This window comes from Oryx dammah, unplaced genomic scaffold, assembly GCF_014754425.2.
Source record: "Oryx dammah isolate SB20612 unplaced genomic scaffold, SCBI_Odam_1.1 HiC_scaffold_29, whole genome shotgun sequence".
Classification (NCBI taxonomy): Eukaryota; Metazoa; Chordata; class Mammalia; order Artiodactyla; family Bovidae; genus Oryx; species Oryx dammah.
The window spans coordinates 60,352,490-60,374,098 of record NW_024070213.1 but is presented as its reverse complement, the minus strand read 5'-3'; the positions used below and the strand labels follow the sequence as shown (position 1 = coordinate 60,374,098).

At 49.8% G+C, this 21,609-nt stretch overlaps 1 protein-coding gene across 1 annotated transcript; it reads right to left on the bottom strand.

Moving 5' to 3' along the window:
• Positions 1-266: 266 nt before the first annotated feature.
• Positions 267-21,603, bottom strand: ERBB3 (erb-b2 receptor tyrosine kinase 3). Its single transcript, XM_040232907.1, is given in 29 exon segments — positions 267-1,769; positions 1,771-2,081; positions 2,267-2,561; positions 2,986-3,057; positions 3,213-3,398; positions 3,486-3,583; positions 3,895-4,041; positions 4,224-4,299; positions 4,549-4,704; positions 4,872-5,057; positions 5,247-5,345; positions 6,420-6,539; positions 7,220-7,361; positions 7,703-7,756; positions 8,156-8,310; positions 8,533-8,623; positions 8,835-8,964; positions 9,285-9,490; positions 9,929-10,019; positions 10,199-10,272; positions 12,791-12,911; positions 13,009-13,122; positions 15,057-15,198; positions 15,305-15,423; positions 15,592-15,657; positions 16,268-16,393; positions 17,099-17,285; positions 17,769-17,920; positions 21,342-21,603. Coding segments are annotated over 29 exon segments (4,011 nt in total). The 5' UTR covers positions 21,424-21,603; the 3' UTR covers positions 267-1,556.
• Positions 21,604-21,609: the final 6 nt, after the last annotated feature.

The window sequence follows — 21,609 nt, the reverse complement described above, 5'->3', positions numbered from 1 at the left end:
GGGCTTTTTCTAACGTCCCCGAACGCGTTGTTTTGTTATTCCCAGTTGGTTGCCCTATAGAGATTTAATAGTAAAACCCTAAAATGAAAAAGGACTGTGCTCTATGCTCGTCTTAAGGGAATAAGGAAAATTAGGGATGGAGAAAGCGACATGGGGCCCAGTAGGATTGTCGAGAGACAGAAAGAAGCATCCACTGCTGAGAGACAGGGAAAAAGAGTGTTCTATCTCATACACTTTGACAGGTTTTCATTTGACAGACAGAAAGCTGCAAAACTTTGGCATTTTTATTCAGACGTATAAAAACCAAACAAAAAATTTCAGGGATAAAAACAGATACCCCAGTTTCCCATCCAAAGGGACAGAGGTCTGAAGCTGGGTCCTCTTTCTATCCCTACTGGAAGCTTCCCATGACTGGATGAGAATAGCTCCTGAAAGTGGCTCTTGGGACCCCCGTGAATCTGTCCCTTGGGTGGAGTTCATATACAGCACATGTAGGCTACGGTTTACACAGAGATGTCCAGTTATTTTTCCTTCTGACCACCCCCTTCCACTTCTAGGATAAGAGGTCAGGGTGAAGGAGGAGGCTACCGTAGTTGTTGGAGTTAGACTTGATTCAGTGCAAAAACAAGAAGACAATGCCCCTTACCAGGGCTCTGGCTTACATCAGTTTTCCTTGATACTTTACAGTAAGAGCACATGCATTGGAAGATTTTGAATCATGGACCTGCTACTTGATTTACTTAATCTTTTTAAGGCTCCTCTATCCATGGGATTCTCCAGGCAAGAATACTGGAGTGGGTTGCCATTCCCTCCTCCAGGGGATCTACCCGACCCAGGGTTTGAACCCGTGTCTCCTGTGTCTCCTGAATTGCAGGCGGATTCTTAACCCACTGAGCCATCAGGGAAGTCCCTCTTTAAGGCTCAGTTTCCTTATTTGTAAAATAGGCTAATACCTAGGTCACACAAGTTGATGTCAAGGATGAAGTGAGATAAATTTAGGTAAAGTTTAGCAGGATGCTTGGCACATAGTAAATGCTCAATTAATAGTAATCATTAATATCTACTCCCAACCTCTTTCTTCACTCCACAAGATTTCACTTCTCATTCTTTCTGCGGAGTTAAGGATCGTAAGCCAAAATTTTCCTTTCCCCTGCCAGGTTCCCCCCTTTCCTCTTCCTTTAAAGTCTAAAGGGAAATAAAGGCATACTTTAAAGCCTAGTGTCAACAAGTCAGAGTCCAAGAAAAAGGGACAAGAGTAATCCTTCATATCTCCAGGGAGTTCCCCTGAGGAAGCTGAGGAATGGGATTGGGAAAGCACACAAAATAGGGAAAACCATCTCCTTTCCTGGGATCAGGAAAGAGAAAAAGTGCACAGCTGGCTGCATAACCACATGAAATTTGTGTCAAAGTGTTTAAGGCCTCCATAGTTTGAATGGAATTGTCTAGGACTAGGAAATGGGGCTGAAACCTGTGAGGGAGAGAGACCAAGAAGAGGGTTACTCTCCAGAGGCACTAGCTGCCATCAGATGCTCCCTGAGCACCTCAGTGAGTAGGGGTTATATTCTCTGGGCATTAGCTTTGGGGAAAAGCCTGCTATGCCAGTAATCAGGGTTATCAAAGGCAGAGTCAGTGGCTTCTAAACTACGTAAAGTTTTGAGGCGGGCATAGTGGACCTGGGGGCCATGGTGTACAGGCCCCTGGAAAGCTCTCATTTCTTCATACCCTTGCTCAGAGGCTGGGCAGGCACCCATGGCTGCATAGTCCCCCCCCAGGGCCTCCTCCACCACGTCGCCGATTCATATATTCATAGTCCTCATCTGGAGTTGTGCTGGCATTGGGCATGTTGGGCACGGGGTTGAGCGGGCAACTCTGTGTGCTGCCCAGGGAGGCACTGAGGTCTGATCCCACATCCATGTACTCATAACCCAGCTCCTCGAGGGAACTTGGCCTAGGAGGACGAGATGGACTGCACCTTCTCCTCCGGTTCATGTATTCATATTCCTCCTCATCGTCGTCTTCTTCTGTACCCAGAACAGAACTGAGACCCACTGAAGAAAGGGTGCCTTCCCGGGAGGAGGTACCTAGGGGTAGAGAAGAGAGGCTAGGTATGTGGTATTACTTCATGGTAATAGGCAGTGGGGAGTAGAAGTATGTTAGGAAAAAATGAATAGGGAAGGATATGCTCAGAGAAGACAAAAGGATTAAGAGGAGCCTGCAAAAGGAGGATTAGAGAAAGATTTGAGGAGAGCACAGCAGAATCAGGCACCTTTGATGTGTGCATCTGGCATGACATAACCATTGACATCCTCTTCCTCTAACCCTGGTGGGGACTGTGGGGTGACAGGAGTAAGCAGGCTGTGGCGCTGGGAATGGTAGGCACTGTCTCCCCTTGGCCGCGGGCTCCGGCTCTGGCTCCTACACATAGACACCTTCTCCTGGAGCTCAGCCTCGGAGCCTGTCACATGGCCCTCCGATGATTCTGATGCCAGGCGTCCCCGTGGCATTGGGTGCAGAGAGGCTGGACGGGGGTACCGTTCATTGCCTCCAAAAACTGCAGACTCCTAAGGAGGAGAATAATACATGGTGATTTACACAGAAATGAGGGAAGAAGAGAAATTTGTCTAGAAAGAGATTGGGCTGTTCAGCACCTTCTGTTTTGTAGAACCCTGATCAAACCGGAGATTTCCAAAGTCTCCCCTGCTACTACCTACCAATCCTAAGGCACTGCCACCCAACCTCTTGGTATCCTCTTTTTTTAATTAAAAAAAAAACGTTTTATTTTATATTGGAGCCTAGTTGATTAACAATGTTATGTTAGTTTCAGGTGTACAACAAAGTTATATGTGCATCTATTCTTTTTCAAATTCTTTTCCCAACTAGGTTGTTACAGAATCTTGAAGCAGAGTTCTCTGCCCTATACAGTAGGTACTTATTGGTTATCCACTTTAAGTATAGCATCTTGGCCTCCTCCTAAACAGACCTTACCTGGCCAACCTCCCCAAGATTTCCCTGGTTCATAGGCATATATCCAGATGATGGACTTACAAGGCTCTGGCTCTAGGATGAAAAAAGTGAGGAAAAGGTTTAGATTAAGAGAGAAATCTGCTCACTAGAAAGGCCTTTGAGTAATTGATATGGACATCTGTGGGGTTCATGAGGGTGCAGGTGTACAGATGGCTTATTAAGTCTTAGGAACCTGGAAAGTGTCTTACCCCACGTGGTCGATTAAGTGTTCCAATTGGCAGGCTAAGGGCAGAGCCTAGTGTAGCTGCCAGATTCTCCTCTGCCTCCAACTCCAGGTCCAGGTCTAGTTCTGGCTCCAGCTCCACTTCCTCCAGTTCCTTGTTTGTCAGAGGCGGGGGCTCTGCCCCAGGGGTAGTTCCAGGCCCACTCTCTCTCTATGACGCAGAGATTGTTAAGATAGATCCTGGCTCCAGCTAAGTTCCCCTTTCTCTAGATCTTGGCACCTCCAGGTCTCTACTCACCTTTATGACCAGATACCGTGGCGGGTCTCGGGCCATCCTGGTGAACTCATTGGCTAGTTCTTTAAAGGTCGGGCGAATGTTCTCATCAATCATCCAACCTGGGGATAAGATATAGGAAGCAGAGCCATAAGAGGGGAGTGGAATAGGGAGGGAAGTCACTTATAAAATAGCGATGCTTTGTTCCCTTGTCTTTGTGTGGAGAGCCTGATGTTCAACAGCATCACAATAATGTGGAAAGTGCTTAATGTTTATTGGGCAGAGACCATCTGGGGCATGTACCACTGGTCTGGGTATTCACTTTTCATCACTGAGCATTGTTTATCTGTGCCCTTATTTTTCTTTTTTCTTCAGTTCAATGAAGCAATAATGAAGTAAAAAAAAAAAAAGCTGAGATCAGCAGGTAACTCACACTTGACCATGACCATGTAGACATCAATGGTACAGATCTGGGGCTGTGCCAACCGCTCCCCCTTCTCCAGCAGGTCTGGTATTTCAGCCAGTCGCAGCCCTGCATAGGGCTCTGCCCCAAAGGTCATCAGCTCCCAAACTGTCACTCCTGATATAGGAAGACATAACTAGTTGATGGCAAAATAGTAGACACGGGCATGCAGATTAAGGGAAGGCAGAACTTGATCTGACCCAGGATCTGAAGGGCTTAGAGATTCTAAGAAAGGGTCTCAAAAGGCAACTTTGGAATTTGGGCTATTAATCTTATGGTGGGCATCCAGATGGACTGACCATAGCTCCAGACATCACTCTGGTGTGTGTATTTCCCAAAATGGATACTCTCCAGGGCCATCCACTTCATTGGAGTCTGAGGGATCAGAGACAAAAGCATTACCAGCTGATTTCTACACATTGTCTTAGCATTTCTAAACCCAGGTTCTCCATTGTTCTTTCCTTTTTTGCTCTCTAAACTTTTATTTCTGGCATCTCCAGGTTCCTCTCGTTGAACTGCCCCTGCAACATCTGATGGCCTCTGAAGGAGACCACAGAGCACTCGCTCCCTATCCCCATGCGTCAGTCCACGCCCACTCCTTACCCAGCCTTTGCATCATCTTACCTTGGCTTCATTGTACAGTAGCTGCTTATCATCAGGGGGCAGCAAGTCAGCAACCCCAAAATCTGCCACCTGAACCTGGCTAGGTGATTTTAGTAGCACATTTCGGGCAGCCAGGTTCCTATGCACCATGCCATGTTCCTCAAGGTAGTACATTCCCTGTAGGGAAGGAAGTTTTCTTAAGGTTGGAGAAATTGGTTCTCAATTGAGCCCCAGAATCACCTCAAACCCTCAGGCACCTCTCAACACTTCCAAGCCCCTGGGCCCCTCCCTGCAGGCCTGTAGGCAGTTCCGTCTTAAAACTCCTCCAGGCTCCTCGCACTCACTTTGGCAATTTGTACTCCCCAGTTGAGCAGCAGCTGTGGCCCCAGCGCCCCACGGTGTTGTTTCACGTGATCCAGCAGAGAGCCCAGAGGCAAGTACTGAGTGACGAGCTGCAGAGATGATCCTGGACACAGTCCCAGCAGCCGTACAATGTGGGCATGGTCGAGGCTGCCAATGGCCAGCATGTGCTAAAAGACACAACAAGAAAGGTCAACCTGGGAACAGACAGGTTCACATAAAACCAGACCAGGGCTCCCCCAACATTCAGGGACATCTCTGTGGCTAATATAGTACCTGCTAACACAACACCGTGTTTCTACACAATTGTATCTAATAGTATCTCCTAGTGGCACACCGAACACCCTGCCTTCACTTACGTCTGTCACAGCTTGAAAACTTTGCCGTCCACTCTTGTCCTCAATGACTTTAATGCAGACTGGAATCTTGATTGATTCACCCTCAGGAATCCACACGCCCTGGGAAGTTTTGGGCAGGAGTCAGCCTAAGGTCATTCTTCCCAGGCTACTCCTTTCCCTGGATCTTTTTTTTCTTTTTCCAGTTTTATTGAGGTATAATTCACATATACCACTGTATATGTTTAAGATGTACAGCATAATGACTTGACTTACATGTATCATGAAAAGATTACCACAATAAGTTTAGTGAATATCCATCATCTGAGAGAGAAACAAAATTAAAGAAATAGAAGTTTTTTTCTTATGATGGGAAATCTTAACTTTTAGGATTTACTTTCTTAACTACTTTCATTTTCATATATAGCATACAGCAGTGTTAATTACATTTTTCACATTTTACATCACTTAGTGGGCTTCCCGGGTGGCTCAGCAGTAAAGAATTCGCCTGTAATATAGGAACTGCAGGAGATGCAGTTTCAGTCCCTGAGTCAGGAAGATCCCCTGGAGCAGGGCATGGCAACCCGCTCCAGTATTCTTGCCTGGAAAATGCCATGGACAGCGGAGCCTGGCAGGCTACAATCCACAGGGTCGCAAGGAGTCGGACACAACTGAAGCAACTTAGCATGCACGCACATCACTTAGTACATATTTATCTTATAACTGTAAGTTTATACATTTTGACTGCCTTCATCCAATTCCTCCTCCTCCTACCCCAGTGGAGAACCTGAGCTTCCCTGGTAGCTCAGAGGTTAAAGCATCTGCCTGCAATGCAGGAGAGCTGGGTTCGATTCTTGGGTTGGGAAGATCCCCTAGATGAAGGAAATAGCAACCCACTCCAGTATTCTTGCCTGGAAAACCCCATGGACAGAGGAGCCTGGTGGGCTATACTCCATGGGGTAGCAAAGATTTGGACATGACTGAGCGACTTCACTTTCTTTCTTTTCTACCCCACCTCTACTTCTGGTAACCTCCAATCTCTCCAATCTGATCTCTTTTTTTCTGAGTTTGCTAGTTTTTGAAGTCTGACCTAGAACACTATTAAAAGGTATGGAATGAAAAGATCTTTCCTCGATCTCTCTCCTCCTTGCCCTAGATCCTTTCCCCACCTCCCCAAACTTCCTGTGGGCCACTCACTTTGTGCACAGTTCCAAAGATGCCGGAGCCCAGCACTTTAAGCTTCCTCAGCTCTGTTTCTTTGAAGACTCGGGCCAAGACTTTGTTAGCCTTCTCACTGGGATCCAGAGGCTCTACACTCTGCAGAACAGATGGGAAGGAGGTACTCAGGAAAGCCCACTCCCATGTCCATCTCCAGGCCCCTCGCCACAGGTGCCTGCCAAGAGCAGCAAAGCCTGAAGGGGTGGGAACAGGAGGAGAAATGTCTCTAGTCTGAGAAAACATTTCAGGCCTATCGGAGCATAACAGACCTTGAGGACTGAGGAAGTTGTGTTCATGAGATCAGGAATCGAGACGGTTAGGTTTTCCCTTTGATAGGGGGGTAGGGGAGAGGGTTGGTAATACTATTCAAACTTTGAATTTTTTATTTTATATTGGAGTACAGCCAATCAACAATGCTGTGATAGTGTCAGGTGACCAGTGAAGGAACTCAGCCATGCCTTGAAGTACTTTTATACATTTTCTGTTTTTCAAAGCATTTTCACATACATCATCCCCTTCCACCCTTACAGCCATCTTGTAAGGATGAGTGTTATTGTTTCCTCTGTATATGTGCATAAACAGGCAGAGAAGAAAGGTAACTTCTTCAAAGTCACATGGCAAATTAATGGCAAAATCAGGAGTCTCCCATTTCTCTGGGCAGAGTCCTTTCCGGTGGACCATATTACCTCCTTGAAGAAAGGGATCGAGGCTCTGGGGAAGGAAGAGGCTCTCCAAGGGTGATGGTATAGGCACATTTCCAGGGTAAGATAGACACTCACCTCACCCCGTTCCAGGTAGCGCCTCATAGCCCTCTTATTCTGAATCTGGCGTCCACGCCAGTAGAGAAAAGTGCTGCCCAGGATCAGGAAAGTCACTGCCAACCCGACTACCACGGTTAAGGCCATTGCCAGGTGGGTTTTGCTGCAGGAGAGAGAAGCCCAGAATTATCCTGGGTCTATGCTTCCTGTACAAATATCATTTATACCTGTACTAAATGTATAGAACAGATCTTGGGCAAGAAGTTACCCTGCACATCTGCATATATCCTTGAGCAATGAAGGGGCTAACCTCAATCTCCACCCCAAGACCACTGCAAGTTAATTTTAGGAAGGGAAGGCCAGAAACCTGGATTCTTGTGTCCCTGAGTCCCATGATAGTAGCCTATATATAGAAGGCCAGAATGAATAGACTCAACTCTTTGCAGGAAGTAACTGCCCTTCCCCAAATATCCCCAGCTCCCTATACCTCTAAGCCCACCATACCTGATTAGTGGCAGCAGTTGGCCTAAACAGTCTTGTAGCTCTGGTCCCTTACACCTGGAGAAGAAAGTCAGCTCCTTAAATGGGAGCTTGGGAGACTCCCACTGGAGGCTCAATTCCAACAGCCTCAACATATAACATTGTTTCAGACCCTTCCATGGCATCCAGTCCTGGAGCCCAAAGCATATCCCAAGACGTGGCCCCATCTCTGGCTCAGCAACCCTCCCTGAGTCCCTCTCTTGAATGAAACTCCCCTGAGTTGAGGCTATTCCAGGTCTCTCAAATTGTGGTGTCATTCTGAGCAGTTACTGAGTTTCCTTTTCTCCTGTCCTTCACTACGCAGCTGGGAGTGGTTCTTACATTATAGTTCTTTTCTGGTCTCCTCAAGCTCTACTTTCCCCCTAGTTCTGTGCTCCTGCCCCTCCTCCAAAACCCTTTTATTATCCCATCACTGACCCCTGGGTGCAGTTCTCATGACAGGGCCGACATTCATTCTGAGCATCTGGGTACTTGTAGATGGGGCCCTTGGCACCGAGGACTCCAAAGGGGCAGCTGCTCACACAGTGGGGCCCATCTCGAAAATGGGTACATTGGGCACAAGCATCAGAGCCCTGAGTGGAAGAGAGATGGTCAGGAAGTATGGGATCTCAAGATCAACTCCATACTCCCAACAAGAACTCACCCAGTCATTTGGTTTCCTCCGGCCTCAGGCCCTAGCATCATCTGGCCTCCCTCTGCCTCTCTAAGGCCTTGAATTTTGGCCACAGCATTCCCTAGACCCTCCAGGGCAGCCCTGCCTCTCTCCCATAGAGATCCTGGTGCTGCTACTGTACCGAGCCATTGCATGTGACAGTGCCCTCCATGGGTTGACATTCCTGGTGGCAGGAAAAACATTCAGCTTCACGGGCAAACTCACGAGGCTCCCTGTGGGGGTGGGGGGTGGGGCAGGAGGTAAAGAAAGGGGAGTTACTTCCAAGGCCTGACCTGCCCTGATCCCCTAACCACAGGGCCTCCTACCTAATTCCCACCAAGGCACATGCAGAAAGTTATCTAAAGGTTTTCAGGTGCCACGTGAACATCTTCCTCCCAGGGCCCAATCCCCCTACCCCTTCTTGACTCTCTCCCCTCACTGTACCCGTTCAAGAAGTTGCAGTGGGTGACACAGACACCTCCTCGGCTGTAGTTCCGGCAAGACAGGCACTGGCCAGGGCCTGGGCCCCAGCATCCTCCAGAGCATAGTGGATCACACACTTTGCCCTCTGCCACTGGAAAGGAAGGGCTGGGTTAGGAGGAGCCTGAGGTCTCCTAACAAGCTTTTTCCTTACTCTTGCTCATTACTGCTGCTGCTGCTAAGTCATTTCAGTCGTGTCCGACTCTGTGCAACCCCATAGACGGTAGCCCACCAGGCTCCCCTGTCCCTAGGATTCTCCAGGCAAGAACACTTGCTCATTACTGTTTCCAGCCTAATGTCCCCCTTTCCTTGGCTCCATCCCTCATCCGTTCTCCCACTTGCAGGGCAGAGCAGTCCTTACACCCCTCTCCCACTTGACTCCCCCACCCTTCTGTCCTGGGCCCTTTCCCTCACCGCAGTCTCTGCGGGGCCGATTATGCTTGATGTCCAGTCTCTCTTCTGAAGGCCCCCGAAGCAGCCTGGTCCAGTTCAGGGAATGGTGGTAGCAGAGCTGCCTGTTGGCACTGATGTAGATACGCCCAGCACTAATTTCTTTCAGGGATCGGAAGCCCAGAGACGTTACATTCAAGTTCTTCATGATCAACAGTGAGAAGCCCCGGCTGAGAGCAGGGAGACCAGATGAGAGGGGAGACCACAGAGGAAAAACTGATCATGCTTTGGATTCATTTTCCTTCAACAAATTTGCTCTGAACTAGTCACTGAGAGGGACTTCCCCTCCTGTAGCCTTTGCCCCATCAAACTCCCACTTCATAAATCAGTCAGTCATGTCCTACTCTTTGTGACCCCATGGACTATATAGCCCACCAGGCTCCTCTGTCCATGGGATTCTCCAGGCAAGAAAGCTGGAGTGGTTTGCCATGCCCTCCCAGGGGATCTTCCCAACCCAGGGATTGAACCCACATGACATCTCTGTCTCCTGCATTGGCAGGCAAATTCTTTACCACTAGCGCCATTTGGGAAGTAGGTGTGAGCCCAGGCCTTATATTTCACTCAAGATGCCTAAGAAACAATTCTGTGCCTCCACACCTCATACTTACTTGTAGAGGCTTCGGCCCCCAATGGTTGTCAGGTTGGAAAAGACACTGAAGTTGTGCATGTGGGGAGGCCAGGACTGGATGTTCAGGTAACCTGAGGGGACGGAGAGGGTGTATGAGTGGGGAGTCTCTTCTCTTCCCTTCCCTTCTCAGCTTCACCTGGTCCTTCCCCTGCTGCCTGGGACACGATTTTCTCAAGTGGTTACACTGCAGTTTGTACCAGTGGTTCATCTAGTCCTCTCAGAAAGGGTAGCCTCTTCCCCTTCCACTCACCTGTGATCTCCCGCACTGTCCGAAAGACATTGAGCTTCTCAGGGTCCAGAGCAGGGATCTTGTGCCAGGGGTCTCTGGGAAGAACAGTGAAAACCAGTCAACAAAGTAGAAGCATAACCTAGTAGCAGTAAGCATGCCTAGTTTCCAAATACTATTCTTCACGAGAGCCAGCTTGAGCAAATCAAGAATAACTGAACTGGTTAACTGGAATAATGATTGTAAGAGACAATGAAACATTGACTAAAACAAGTATCCACACAGATTAAACACACCAACACATAAATAAATAGGAAGGAAAGGCTCTGCCTAATACCAGAATGCCAACAAATTGGCATTTATTTGTGAGGGACAGGAAGTCCTGGTGTGCTGCAGTCCACGGAGTCACAGAGAGTTGGACACAACTTAGCAAGTGATCAACACAACAACAACAGAGTTAGAAAATCATCATTTGGCAATTCTCATAAAAACTGGTTCAGGGGACCTCCCTAGTGGTACACTGGCTAAGACTCCACACTTTCAATGCAGGGGGCCTGGGTTTGATCCCTGATCAAGGAACTAGATTCCACATGCCACAGCTAAGACCTGGCATAGCCCAATAAATATTTAAAACACAAAAAACTGCTTCAAGTAAGTATCTCCCCATAAGATATTTAATTGAAAAGGGAAAATAACTTTACTGTAGAAAAGCTGGCAGACACCACCTTAACCAAATGGCCAGAGGCATCATCACCAGTAATGGGACAGATCAATATCATGTGCCTTCTTGATATGATGCACTGAGAATACGCCTGTAGTATCGAAAATGCCTAACTTGAGTGGGAGGGGACATAGGTAAACCTGTGGCTGATTCATGCTGTTTGGTAGAAACCAACATAATACTATAAAGCAATTATCCTTCAATTAAAAATAAAATTTAAAAAGCGGTACAGATTTACAATGACAAAATAAGTCACAGAGAGGTAATATACAGCATAAGGAATATGGTTAATAATAATGTAATGATTTTATATGAGGACAGATGGTTACTAGACTTGTGGTGGTATTATAGTGCATTTGTCAAATCACTAGGCTGTACACCTGAAATTAATGTAATATTGCATATCAACTATATTTCAATAAAAAATAATTATGTAAAAAAAAAATGCCTAACTTGAATCTAAGTGTGAGGAAAACTAGACAAACTGAAACTGAAGAACATTCTACCAATCACCTGACCTGTACTCATCAACAATGTCATGGACATGAACTGTTACAGATTAGAGGAGACTGAAGAGACAATGGATGTACACGTTTGATCCAGGACATCAGTAAAACAAGAGAAATCTGATAACATCTGTAGATTAGATAACATTTTGTATCAGTGCTAATTTCTTGATTTAAACAAATGTACTGTGGTTAAGTAAGAAAACGTTCTTGTTTTCAAGGAATACACCCTGAAATGTCACTGGGGTGAGAGGACACCATGTCTGGAAATTTACCGTCAAGTGGTTCAGAAAAACAAGAGCATATATAATGAGTGTGTGTGTTTGCGTGTGTGTGTTGTGTAGAGAGAGATGATAAAGCATATGGTACACTGGAGAAGGCGATGGCACCCCACTCCAGTACCCTTGCCTGGAAAATCCCAAGGACGGATAAGCCTAGTATGCTACAGTCCATGGGGTCACAAAAAGTTGGACACGACTGAGTGACTTCACTTTCCTTTCCTTTTTTTATGGTACACTGTTAACGCTTGCTGCTGCTAAGTCGCTTCAGTCATGTCCAACTCTGTGTGACCCCATAGATGGCAGCCCACCAGGTTCCCCTGTCCCTGGGATTCTCCAGGCAAGAACACTGGAGTGGGTTGCCATTTCCTTCTCCAATGCATGAAAGTGAAAAGTGAAAGTGAAGTCGCTCAGTTGTGTCTGTGCAACCCCATGGACTGCAGCCCCCCAGGCTCCTCCGCCCAGGGGCTCCTCCGCCCATGGGATCCTCTGCCCAGGGGCTCCTCCGCCCAGGGGATTCTCCAGGCAAGACTACTGGATTGGGGTGCCATTGGGAGATCTGAATAAAGAGCATATGGAAAATCTTTATACCATTTTTTGCAACTTTGGATATAATAGTGTCCAAAGACAGGTGGTCCTAACGTTTTTCTCTCGCTCTCTCGCGCTCTCTCTCTCTCTCTCTCTCTCTCACACACACACACACACACACACACACACACACACACACACACTCACTCACTGTAAACGCTGTCCTGTGGACTGGAATGTCCCTTGCTCTTGTGGCTCCATACCAAGGAGCAGAACTAGGGGAAACAGCTGGAAGTCATGGGGAGACAGATTTGTATCCAATTTCAGAACATTTAGAAACCTTTAAGAAGGAGGACACTGTCCCTGTCCCTGTCCCTTGCCATTCAGGTGGCTGGGTTGCTCAGGGGTGTCTGAGGGGATTCAAGCCCTGGGGGATTAAGCACTGCCAAGTCCTTTGTGACCTCTAAGATTTTATGATCTAACTTCCTGATCAGCTCCCCCGTACGAAGGCTTGAACCAGTGCAATGAACTGTGAGGGGGTTGATGGGGTGGGGGATCAGAGGATGAAAACAGAATCTCTAACCCATTGAGGCCAGTGATAAGAAAGTCCAGGTTGCCCAGGATCTTGGTGCAGTTCACGAATCCATCAATGTTGCTCGAGTCCACAGTCTGGAAGCGGCTCCCAGAGCCTGTCCCCTCACAGGCTGCAAACAGAAGAGGCTCAGTGTGGGGATGAGGGGTCGGGGCTGAGTAGTCTCAGGGGAAAGGGTGTCTCCTCACCAACTCCTTTCCATCTCTTACCTTTCGGGCACAGACCCCCACAAGGTTCACATATCTTGAGTCCATTTTTATCTACTTCCATCTTGTCAGGAGGACAGGCCCTGACACAAGAAGTTTGATCCACCACAAAGTTATCTAGGAAAGAGGAAAGAGATGAGGGAGGAACAATGCCAACTACCAGCTGAACCGCCTCCCTCCTCATCTGCAGGGATTTGCTCCAACTGACCACCAAAGGTTCCTTAAGTGCTGGATTCTAAGCATGGATTAAAAGGCCCTTTGCTCTTTGGATCCCAAAAGCAGAACTAGGAGCAATTGGTGGAAGCCATGGGGAAATAGATAGGGGGAACAGGACATAGGGGCCATATGTTAAGGGTGATGATGATCACAACCCGTTGCCGTTTACACTCTCAATTAAACTCCCAACTTGATCCATTTCACCTCCTAAAATTGCATCTAGGGAATTTCCTGGAAGTACAGTGATTAGGACTCCGTGCTTTCACTGCTGAAGGCTTGAGTTCGATCCCTAGTCAGGACATGGCCAAAAAAAAAAGAAAAAATTTCATCTAAAACCCTGGTTCATATTGTGGGAGGAAGCACAACTTAAGGAGGAGGATGTGTTTACCCCTGGGGTAAGATGTATAGCAGGAACCAGCCTGGCAACATGGCCAGGACTGCCGCTCCAAACAATCACCACTGATTTAAAGTTTCATTTAGACTTCATTTACACTGTTGAAGTCGATAAAGTCTTGCCACATTTTATTAGTGAAGTTGGAAGATGTATCATTTGTTTGTTGTTCTGTCCCCTCCCCCAATACTAAACTGTGAAATTTGATTAGTTTAAACTCTGGATGAATCATAGCTCAGTTTGCATGTCCAGCTAATTTGTTTCTATACATTTTCTTTGATTCTCTTTCTCCTTCTCTCAGGGTTTTTACCCAATATATATATATGTGTATGTATATATGTATAGATACATAAATAGATACATCTTCCTAAAAGTTTTTTGAGATGCAAGTTTCTCTGTTTTGTTTTTCTCTGTGATTTATGGACATGATGCTGAGATTCAATCACTACATAAAACATCCGGCTATGAAAACAAAACAAAAAACCCAAAGGACTAACTTTCCCACCAGCTCCGGGGAAGTTATGTGTCAGTCGGATGCTGGTTTCAGAAAGATTCACTGTTCCTTCCATTCTCTGTTTCTCTCTTTCCTCTAGAAAGAAGTTGATCCTAGTGATTTCAGCCCATGAATTAAACAGGACAAAATAACAAATGTGTGGAATTCATGTTTTCCTAAAGGGAACTTAAAAACTGCTGCTACATGTTACATACAAAATTGGTTTATACCACATGAACAGAGAATCCCAAGTTCAGTTTTGGTATTTTTCCTTCCTCTTTGTTTTCAGTCATATAGTACTTCCAAATTCAAAATGAGAAGAAAAGCTCTTTTGTACCAAACCATCTATGCAATAAATGTTATATTTTAAAAACAGCGGGTCGCTGGTCACACACACACACACAAAATAAGATTAAATAAAATCCTGTCAGGGACGTCATTGGTGGTCCAATGGTTAAGACTCCATGCTTCCAGTGTAAGGGGCATGGGTTCAATCCCTGTTCAGGGAATTAAGATTCCACATGCTGTGCAGTGTGGCAAAAACAATATTAAAAAACTAAAATGGATAGGACGTCCCTGGTGGCACAGTGGAAGGGAACCTGCCTGCCAATCTAGGAGACACAGGTTCAATCCCTTGTCTGGGAAGATCCCACATGCAGTGAAGCAACTAAGTCTATGTGCCACGACTAGAGCCTGAGCTCTAGAGCCCTCAAGCCACAGCTACTGAAGCCTTTATGCCTAGAGCCCGTGCTGCTCAACAAGAGAAGCCTCCACTATGAGAAGCCGACACATGGAAACTGAGAAGAACCCGGTTCACCACAATAGAGAAGGCGGCGCAAAGCAACGAAGATCCAGCGCTACTATTCATAAGTAAATAAATTTTTGTAAAAAACGGCTAAAAGAATAAAATCCTAGTTCTACTCCTGTTGTTCCTTCCCTTCAGACACTTACGGGGACAGCTGGCTACACACACTCCTCCATACTGATACTTGGTATAGGGATTGGGTTCCAACTGGAAAGTTAGCTTGTTGTAGACTAGAGGCTGTGGACACTGGCGTACACAGGCCCCACTGTCATTGAAGAGTCGGCAGGCCTAGGAACACAGAAGGCTTATGATTCATGTTACATATGTACCCTAACTTCCTCCCCAAAGCCCACGTCCCATTTCAGAACAGTCAGGTGGTGGCAACGGTACGTACAAAGCAGTCTGTGTTCTGAGGGCCTGAGCAGCCCCCTGCACACTCGTCATGGCAGCACTGGTTGGGGTTGGGCCCAAAGCAGTGACCATTACACTGCGGCGCACAGATGGTCTTGGTTACTGTGGAAGGGGAGAAAGCACAGCTGTCAGGGCTTCTGGGACTGTGTTCTGAGGCTCTCCCTCACCCTCTTGCCCTCTAGGCTCACCCCCACCCTCCTGACAGAGTTGGATGGAAAAGGATAAGAAAGTGTACACGAGTTTGAAGTTTTTAAAATGAAGTAGACCCACATGTCTGACAGTCTTCTGGTCCAGGACCCCAGCATCGCCCCTTGCAGGCCTCATGACAGGGGGGACCTGATTGGGAGAGAAAAAGGCCATCAAAAAGGCTTGCTCAAATCAACAGGGTATGATGTCAGCACACAGGCACCCAGTCCCGGGAAGTAAGGAGCCAGGGCGGTGTCCCTCCTTGCCCTCGAAGAGCAGGGCTGGGCTCAAGTGAACCTGTCAGCGAGGGGTGGAGCCGCGCCTCCACACCACCCACAGGGCGGCTGAGGGGAGGGCCTGGGGCACATGCTGGGCTCAGCCCAGTCTCAAGCCAGGAATTTGGTTCTTCTTGGCAAACTGAACTCAGTAGGAATATGTGCAAGTGAGTGGACAGGGAGTGGCAGCCTGCAGTTGGGGGTAGGTGGGCTCCAAGAAGGGAAAATGCTGGAGTGGGAAGAGAAATGGATCTGGAGTCGAGACCTGGCTTCTCACTCAGCACAGAGCTCTTCAGCCCCTTTCCCTGGCACCCTGCTTCTGCAGTTCTGGTTCTAGGCAACCGACCTGCTTCCTCTTGGCAAGCTCCTTGGGTTAGAGCCTGAGGTTTGTTCAAGAGAGACTGGGTTCAGATTAGGGACATACTGAGGATCGGAAGGGAGTCACTCTGGTTGGGTGGGGGGCAGTCTTGATCATAGCCACTCACAGGTCTTGCCGTTGTTCTTCACTACTATCTCAGCATCTCGGTCCCGCACAATGTCCCTCCAGTCGATTGTGTCCATGTGACAAAGTTTCTCGTTCTTCTCGATGTAAACACCCCCTGACAGAATCTCTGAGGTAGGGAAGACCAGTGCTAGGGTCAAAGGCTAGTCAAGGGAGTCCCTCCTTTTTCCTCCCTCCCCACCAGTCTGAGAGGCCACCCCAGTCAGAAGCAGGAGATGTGGGGTAGACAGATACATTCAATTAAGTCCAAACTGCAGACACCTTACAAGAGGAGGAGCCAGGCTGAAAGAAAGTCCTGCCTCCTCAGACACCTGTCCAGATCCGGTTGAGCCAGTGGGGGAGGGGAAGGGAAAGAAGGAGAGAAGATCCCTGACTCAAGCCCACACCCACACCCCCGTGTGCCCTACCTGCCTGTTTTTCAGCTGACTAGGACAGGGAGAATTTTAGTACCCAGCCTGTAGCCCTCTGGCTTGGGGGGGGTTGGTTCTTGGGGGTGGGGAAGGGATTCCCATTCCCAGAGAAGGAGGGACATTAAGGTACACTGTACTGAAGTTAGAGGAATGGCTAACAGCTCTGGCTCCAACTTCAGCCCCAACAAGACATGAGGGCCCTCCCCCAGGGCAAGACGCCCCAGCTCCCTGTTAGGGCTGTCTCTCTACTGTTCAAGGAGGAGTGGACCTTTACACCTTAGTGGTCAAGGTGGTGGGCACCGTGAACGGGGCACTTAGAGAGAGCAGTCTGGGGCCATGGTCAAGGAGGCACCTGTCAGCGGGTGGGCTGAGGGTAGGCCTGGAAGGAATCACTGAGAACTGACCAGTGAGCTGAGTAAGGCGGAGCTGGCGCAGAGCGTGGCTAGAGTTGGTGTTGTAGTTCAACATGACAAAGATGGCAAACTTTCCATCGTAGACCTGGGTCCCCCGCACCACTCGGAGGTTGGGCAGTGGCAGTGTAGAGAACTCGTTCATGGCCACGAGCACATAGCCGGTAACTTCTCGGATCCACTGTGACGGAGCAGATCGCGTCGGTGAGAGGGACAAGAAATGGGGCGAGAAGTCTCAGTCCCCTTTCCCTCCCTAAGGCACAGGTGCCACATGACTTCTACAGGTGAAGATGGGCTGCAGAAATGATTGAGAAATGCTAGGCTCCAAGCCTTTCCTTCCAAGGGCTCCTCATGCCAGGATGGTCTCTGCTTATCCCTGCCTCACCTCTCCAGGTGCCCCTCAGTCCCTGGTGTAGAATCTACCCCACCTCTGCTCCTTCTCGTGGCCAGCCCTTGTGTATCCCCAGCTACAGCCACCAGTCCACAGGCCCTAGATTCCAATCACTGCCCCATAAACACACAGGCTTGGATCTTAGAAACCACTGAGTTTTAGGAATGCTGAGCTCCATCCAGCTCCAGCACAGGGTAGCCCCGAGGACAGGAAACAGGCTTCAATAGGGAGGACAAGGGGGAAGAAGTTGAGGCAGAAGGTCAGCGCTCTAACCTGCAGAAAGGAGAGGTCAGCGTTGTGTCCTGTGAGCACGATCTCCAGGTTCCCCATCACCACCTCACACTTCTCATAGAGCTTGTGCAGTGTCTGGTATTGGTTCTCAGCATCGCCAGTCACACTCAGCCCATTCAGAGTCCCAGGGCACACTGTTCCAAGTAGAGGGGCGAGTGGCAGGGGGCTAGACATAAGTTTTCAGCCCCGTCCCCCCAAAACCACCCCCTTGGTCGCCCTCCTCTAGTAACACTCAACATGACCAGAAGGCAGCTGCCCCCAACCCTCAGCCCTAGAGGCAGATACCAAGGCTAGACTGAGAGCTTTAACTTCCTCTTTTCCCCCAAATCCCTTCACTATCCCCCTGAACAGGAAGGTGAAAAGATTTCCTTCTCCCACCTGGGCCTCCTCTGGGCCTCTTTTGGGTACTACTTTGGGTGCTAACGAGTTAATCAAGGAGGATGTGGGGTTGTTTTCCTCTCCCTAAGAAGAAGTTAGAAATGGACCACAACTTGGTTACCCTCCTCTTCCCCGCCCCCACTCCAACCGGGCACTTCTCTACCCCCATCCTGCCTCTCTAGGTCCTGGAATAAATATCTCTTTGGGGCAGCACACAGCCCCTATTGTGTCTAGGGAGGGTGGGATGGGGGCAGAGGGTGGGGGCAGTGCCTGGGGCCACAGTCCGGCCCACAATGAGGCAATTCTATCTTGGAGGAGGGGGCTGCTCCACCCTGTCCCCAGACACCCTGTCCTCAGCAGCAACCCCCCTCCACCCTCAAGCCTTGGGTTCAGCAGTGACCTCACTAGAGGGGGGCCTCTGGTGGTGGTGGTGATGGTGGTAGTTGGGGTCAATGTAAGCTTTGTCTTTCAAGCTGGAAGACAGGGAGCTGGTTGCCTACCCCGCACCCCCTCCCTAAACTCTGGCTTCCCTCTCACTCCTTTCCTCATCCCCACACATGCCAGCTCTCTCCGCATCACACTTTCCAGCCCTAGAGTATTTTTCAGCAAATACAGAGAAGTTGGATGGAAACAGCAGTCGACTGCCTCCAGTCTCAGCCTTCTACCCAATTTTATTGTCAGAGGAGATCCATTAAGAAGTCTTCCAAACATCACTCACTCACTCAATCCTTATTCACTGTCAGTCTTGGAGGTTCACTTTACTTTGTAAGTGTGGAGGAGGACATGGGGGCTTATGGTCAATCTTGGACCCTGAAGCCCTACCCTGTCTCTCCTCTGGCTCGGTGAAAGGCTGCAGAGGAACAGGTAGATACCACCTGTTCCAGCCACCCTTCCCTGAGGCAGTGGCAGCCTAGTGGGAGGCAGGAGTGGGAATGGAGGAAGGGAGGTGGGTGAGGCCCCAACCCCTCCTCCTGGATGCACCCCTAGTCTGACCACTCAACCTTTGAGGGGTTCCCATTCCCTATCACTCCCCATGAAGGGAAAAGGGTGAGCTAGACCCGGCAGAGGAGTAAACAGACACAAGCTCCCAGAGGTGCCTGGGAACCCTAGGGTCCTTGGGTTGAAAAGAAAACCACCAGGAGGCTGGTCGTTTCTGCAACAGCCCCACCCCAACTCCCTTCTTGCCAGGACACCCCCTCTTCCAAGTCAAGGCGCCAACCTTTCTCCCCAGATAAAGGAGGAGCCAAGATTTCTGCACAAGGAAGCAGGGTGTGTGTGTGTACACACGCACACACACTCGCACACAGACAAACACGTACACAGCTCCCCTACTAGCCCGTTCCGTCCTCGGGTTTCCTTGTTAGGGAGTATTGCAGGTGGCCCCATCCTTCCCACCTGCCCGCATGTGTTTGTGCAGACTTTGTGTCGAGCTGGGGAGACTACAGTGTTAGAGGTCCCAGTTCCCTGCCACCCTGAGGGTAAAGTCCATATTACACAAACAAGAGCAAAGGGCTGGGCGGGAAACTATGAACAACACCTCTGAGGAGGAACCAGGCATCTAGAGGAGGAGTGGAGGGGGAGGGGAATTCAAAAGTCCCTGCTATACCCAGTGACCAGGGGCACCGGGAGGGCCAGTGTCACGGGGCTCCCCTTTGGTAGAGAGCACTGGGGTGGGTCACAACAAGAATCTCCAGCCCCTCCTCAGCCAGAGGCCTTCTCCCCCAAGTCCCCCGCCCCCATCACCGCCAGGACAAAGGGGCTATAGAAGGACTGAGACGGGGCCGGATGCCCAGAGGCTGCAGGAGCCAGATAAAGGGTAAAGAGACCCAACCATGCCTGCCTCCTGTCTCCCTCAGGGAAGGCGGCCAGGATCCAGGACTCCTGGGTTCCCAGCTGAAGATTCCAGGGGTCTGAGCGGAACAGTGAGACAGTCACTTTACTCCATCTCTCCCACTCCAATCCCCAGACCCCCGCCCTCTACCAGCTGGGAGTGTTCACATCCCAAGATCCCAGGGTCTAAATTTAGGCCCAGCAACTGTGAGGGAAGCACAGGTGTTTCTCCCACTCCCACCCTGGGGAAGGGGCCCTGACAGTGCCAAACCCCAAGCTGAGATCTAGGGGGGAGGGGAGGAAATCAACAGAACTCCTCCAATGCCAGCATCCCCAGCACCCCTCAGTTGTCCACCGCCCCAGAGACACCCCAAAGAGGGGGGCTTAGATGGCATGGGAGTGGGAGGAGGAACAGAGGGGTGATCTGACTCTTGTCTAGACGGCTGGAGACCGCCAGACAATAAACAGAATGGGAGTAGGGGTGAAGCTGGGTCTGAGAAGGACCCTCCCCAGGATAGGGGGCTCAGAAGACAGGACAGGTGCCCTGTCAGCCCTCAAGTTGGGGAGAGAAGAAGCCAAAATATAGCGGCTGGAAATCCTTGACCCTATAGCTGGTGGTCCAGGGCTCTGTACATAGTAGATGCTCAGTAAATATTTGTTAAATTGATCTGGGGCTTAAAAAAAGTTTGGTCAAGTTGGGGACCAGCCAACTTTATTATTTTGAGAGAACGAGGGCAGTCAGCCTCTGCGTGGCCTCTCTCCCTGCTGTCACCTGGACTTAGCCCCCAGGTTAACCTCCACTCTCCCCAGGGCAGGCTCACTCACGGAAGAGGAGGTGTCACTCCTGTTTTCCAACACTAGAGAACAACAACCTCTCCCCCTTCCACAGCTCCGCCCTGTCGGCAGAACAACGAAACTGGAGCTTGCTGAGCCCCACCGGCCAAAGAGGTCTGGAGTAAACCGAGACCCCCACCTCTGTGTCCCGCTTCCTCCGTGTTCTCCACCTCCAATCACCCCCTCACGTTTACAGAATGGAGGTCCTAGTTCCCGTCCCTGCAGGGTCCCTCAGAAGTGTGAATGGTTTCAGCATCCGCCGGAGAGACAAATCTGAGGGTCTGCCAGGCGCCCAGGAGGCGGTGGCCGGGGGGCAGGTCCCGGAATCGCGTCCCCGCCCGGACCACGCCGAGAACCCCATCCTGACGGTCCCGGGCCCATGGGGTCCCAGCCGGCGGGGGCTTCACACCCCAGCCTCGCGCAGCCCAAGCTCCTGCCGCTGGCCTCCGGCACCCCACGAATCCGGCTCGGAATCCCGGGTTCGGAGCCCGCCTGTGCTCCCGCGCCGCTTACCTGCCTGCGAATTGCCCACCTCGGAGCCCCGGGCCAGGCTGAGGAGGAAACCCAGCACCTGCAGAGCCCGGTTCACCCTCATGACTCCAGCGGAGGGTGAGGGGAACCCAGCCCAAGCCGGCCGGGAAGGGCCCTGGACTAGGACATCGAAGCGGAGCCACCTGAGCCGCCAGCGACCCGGTAGCGGCGGCAGAGGAGGCTGCGAGGTGCAACCGGAGCCGGAGTCCGGGGCGGGATGGCAGGGGAGGAGTGGAGTCTGCGAGGGAGC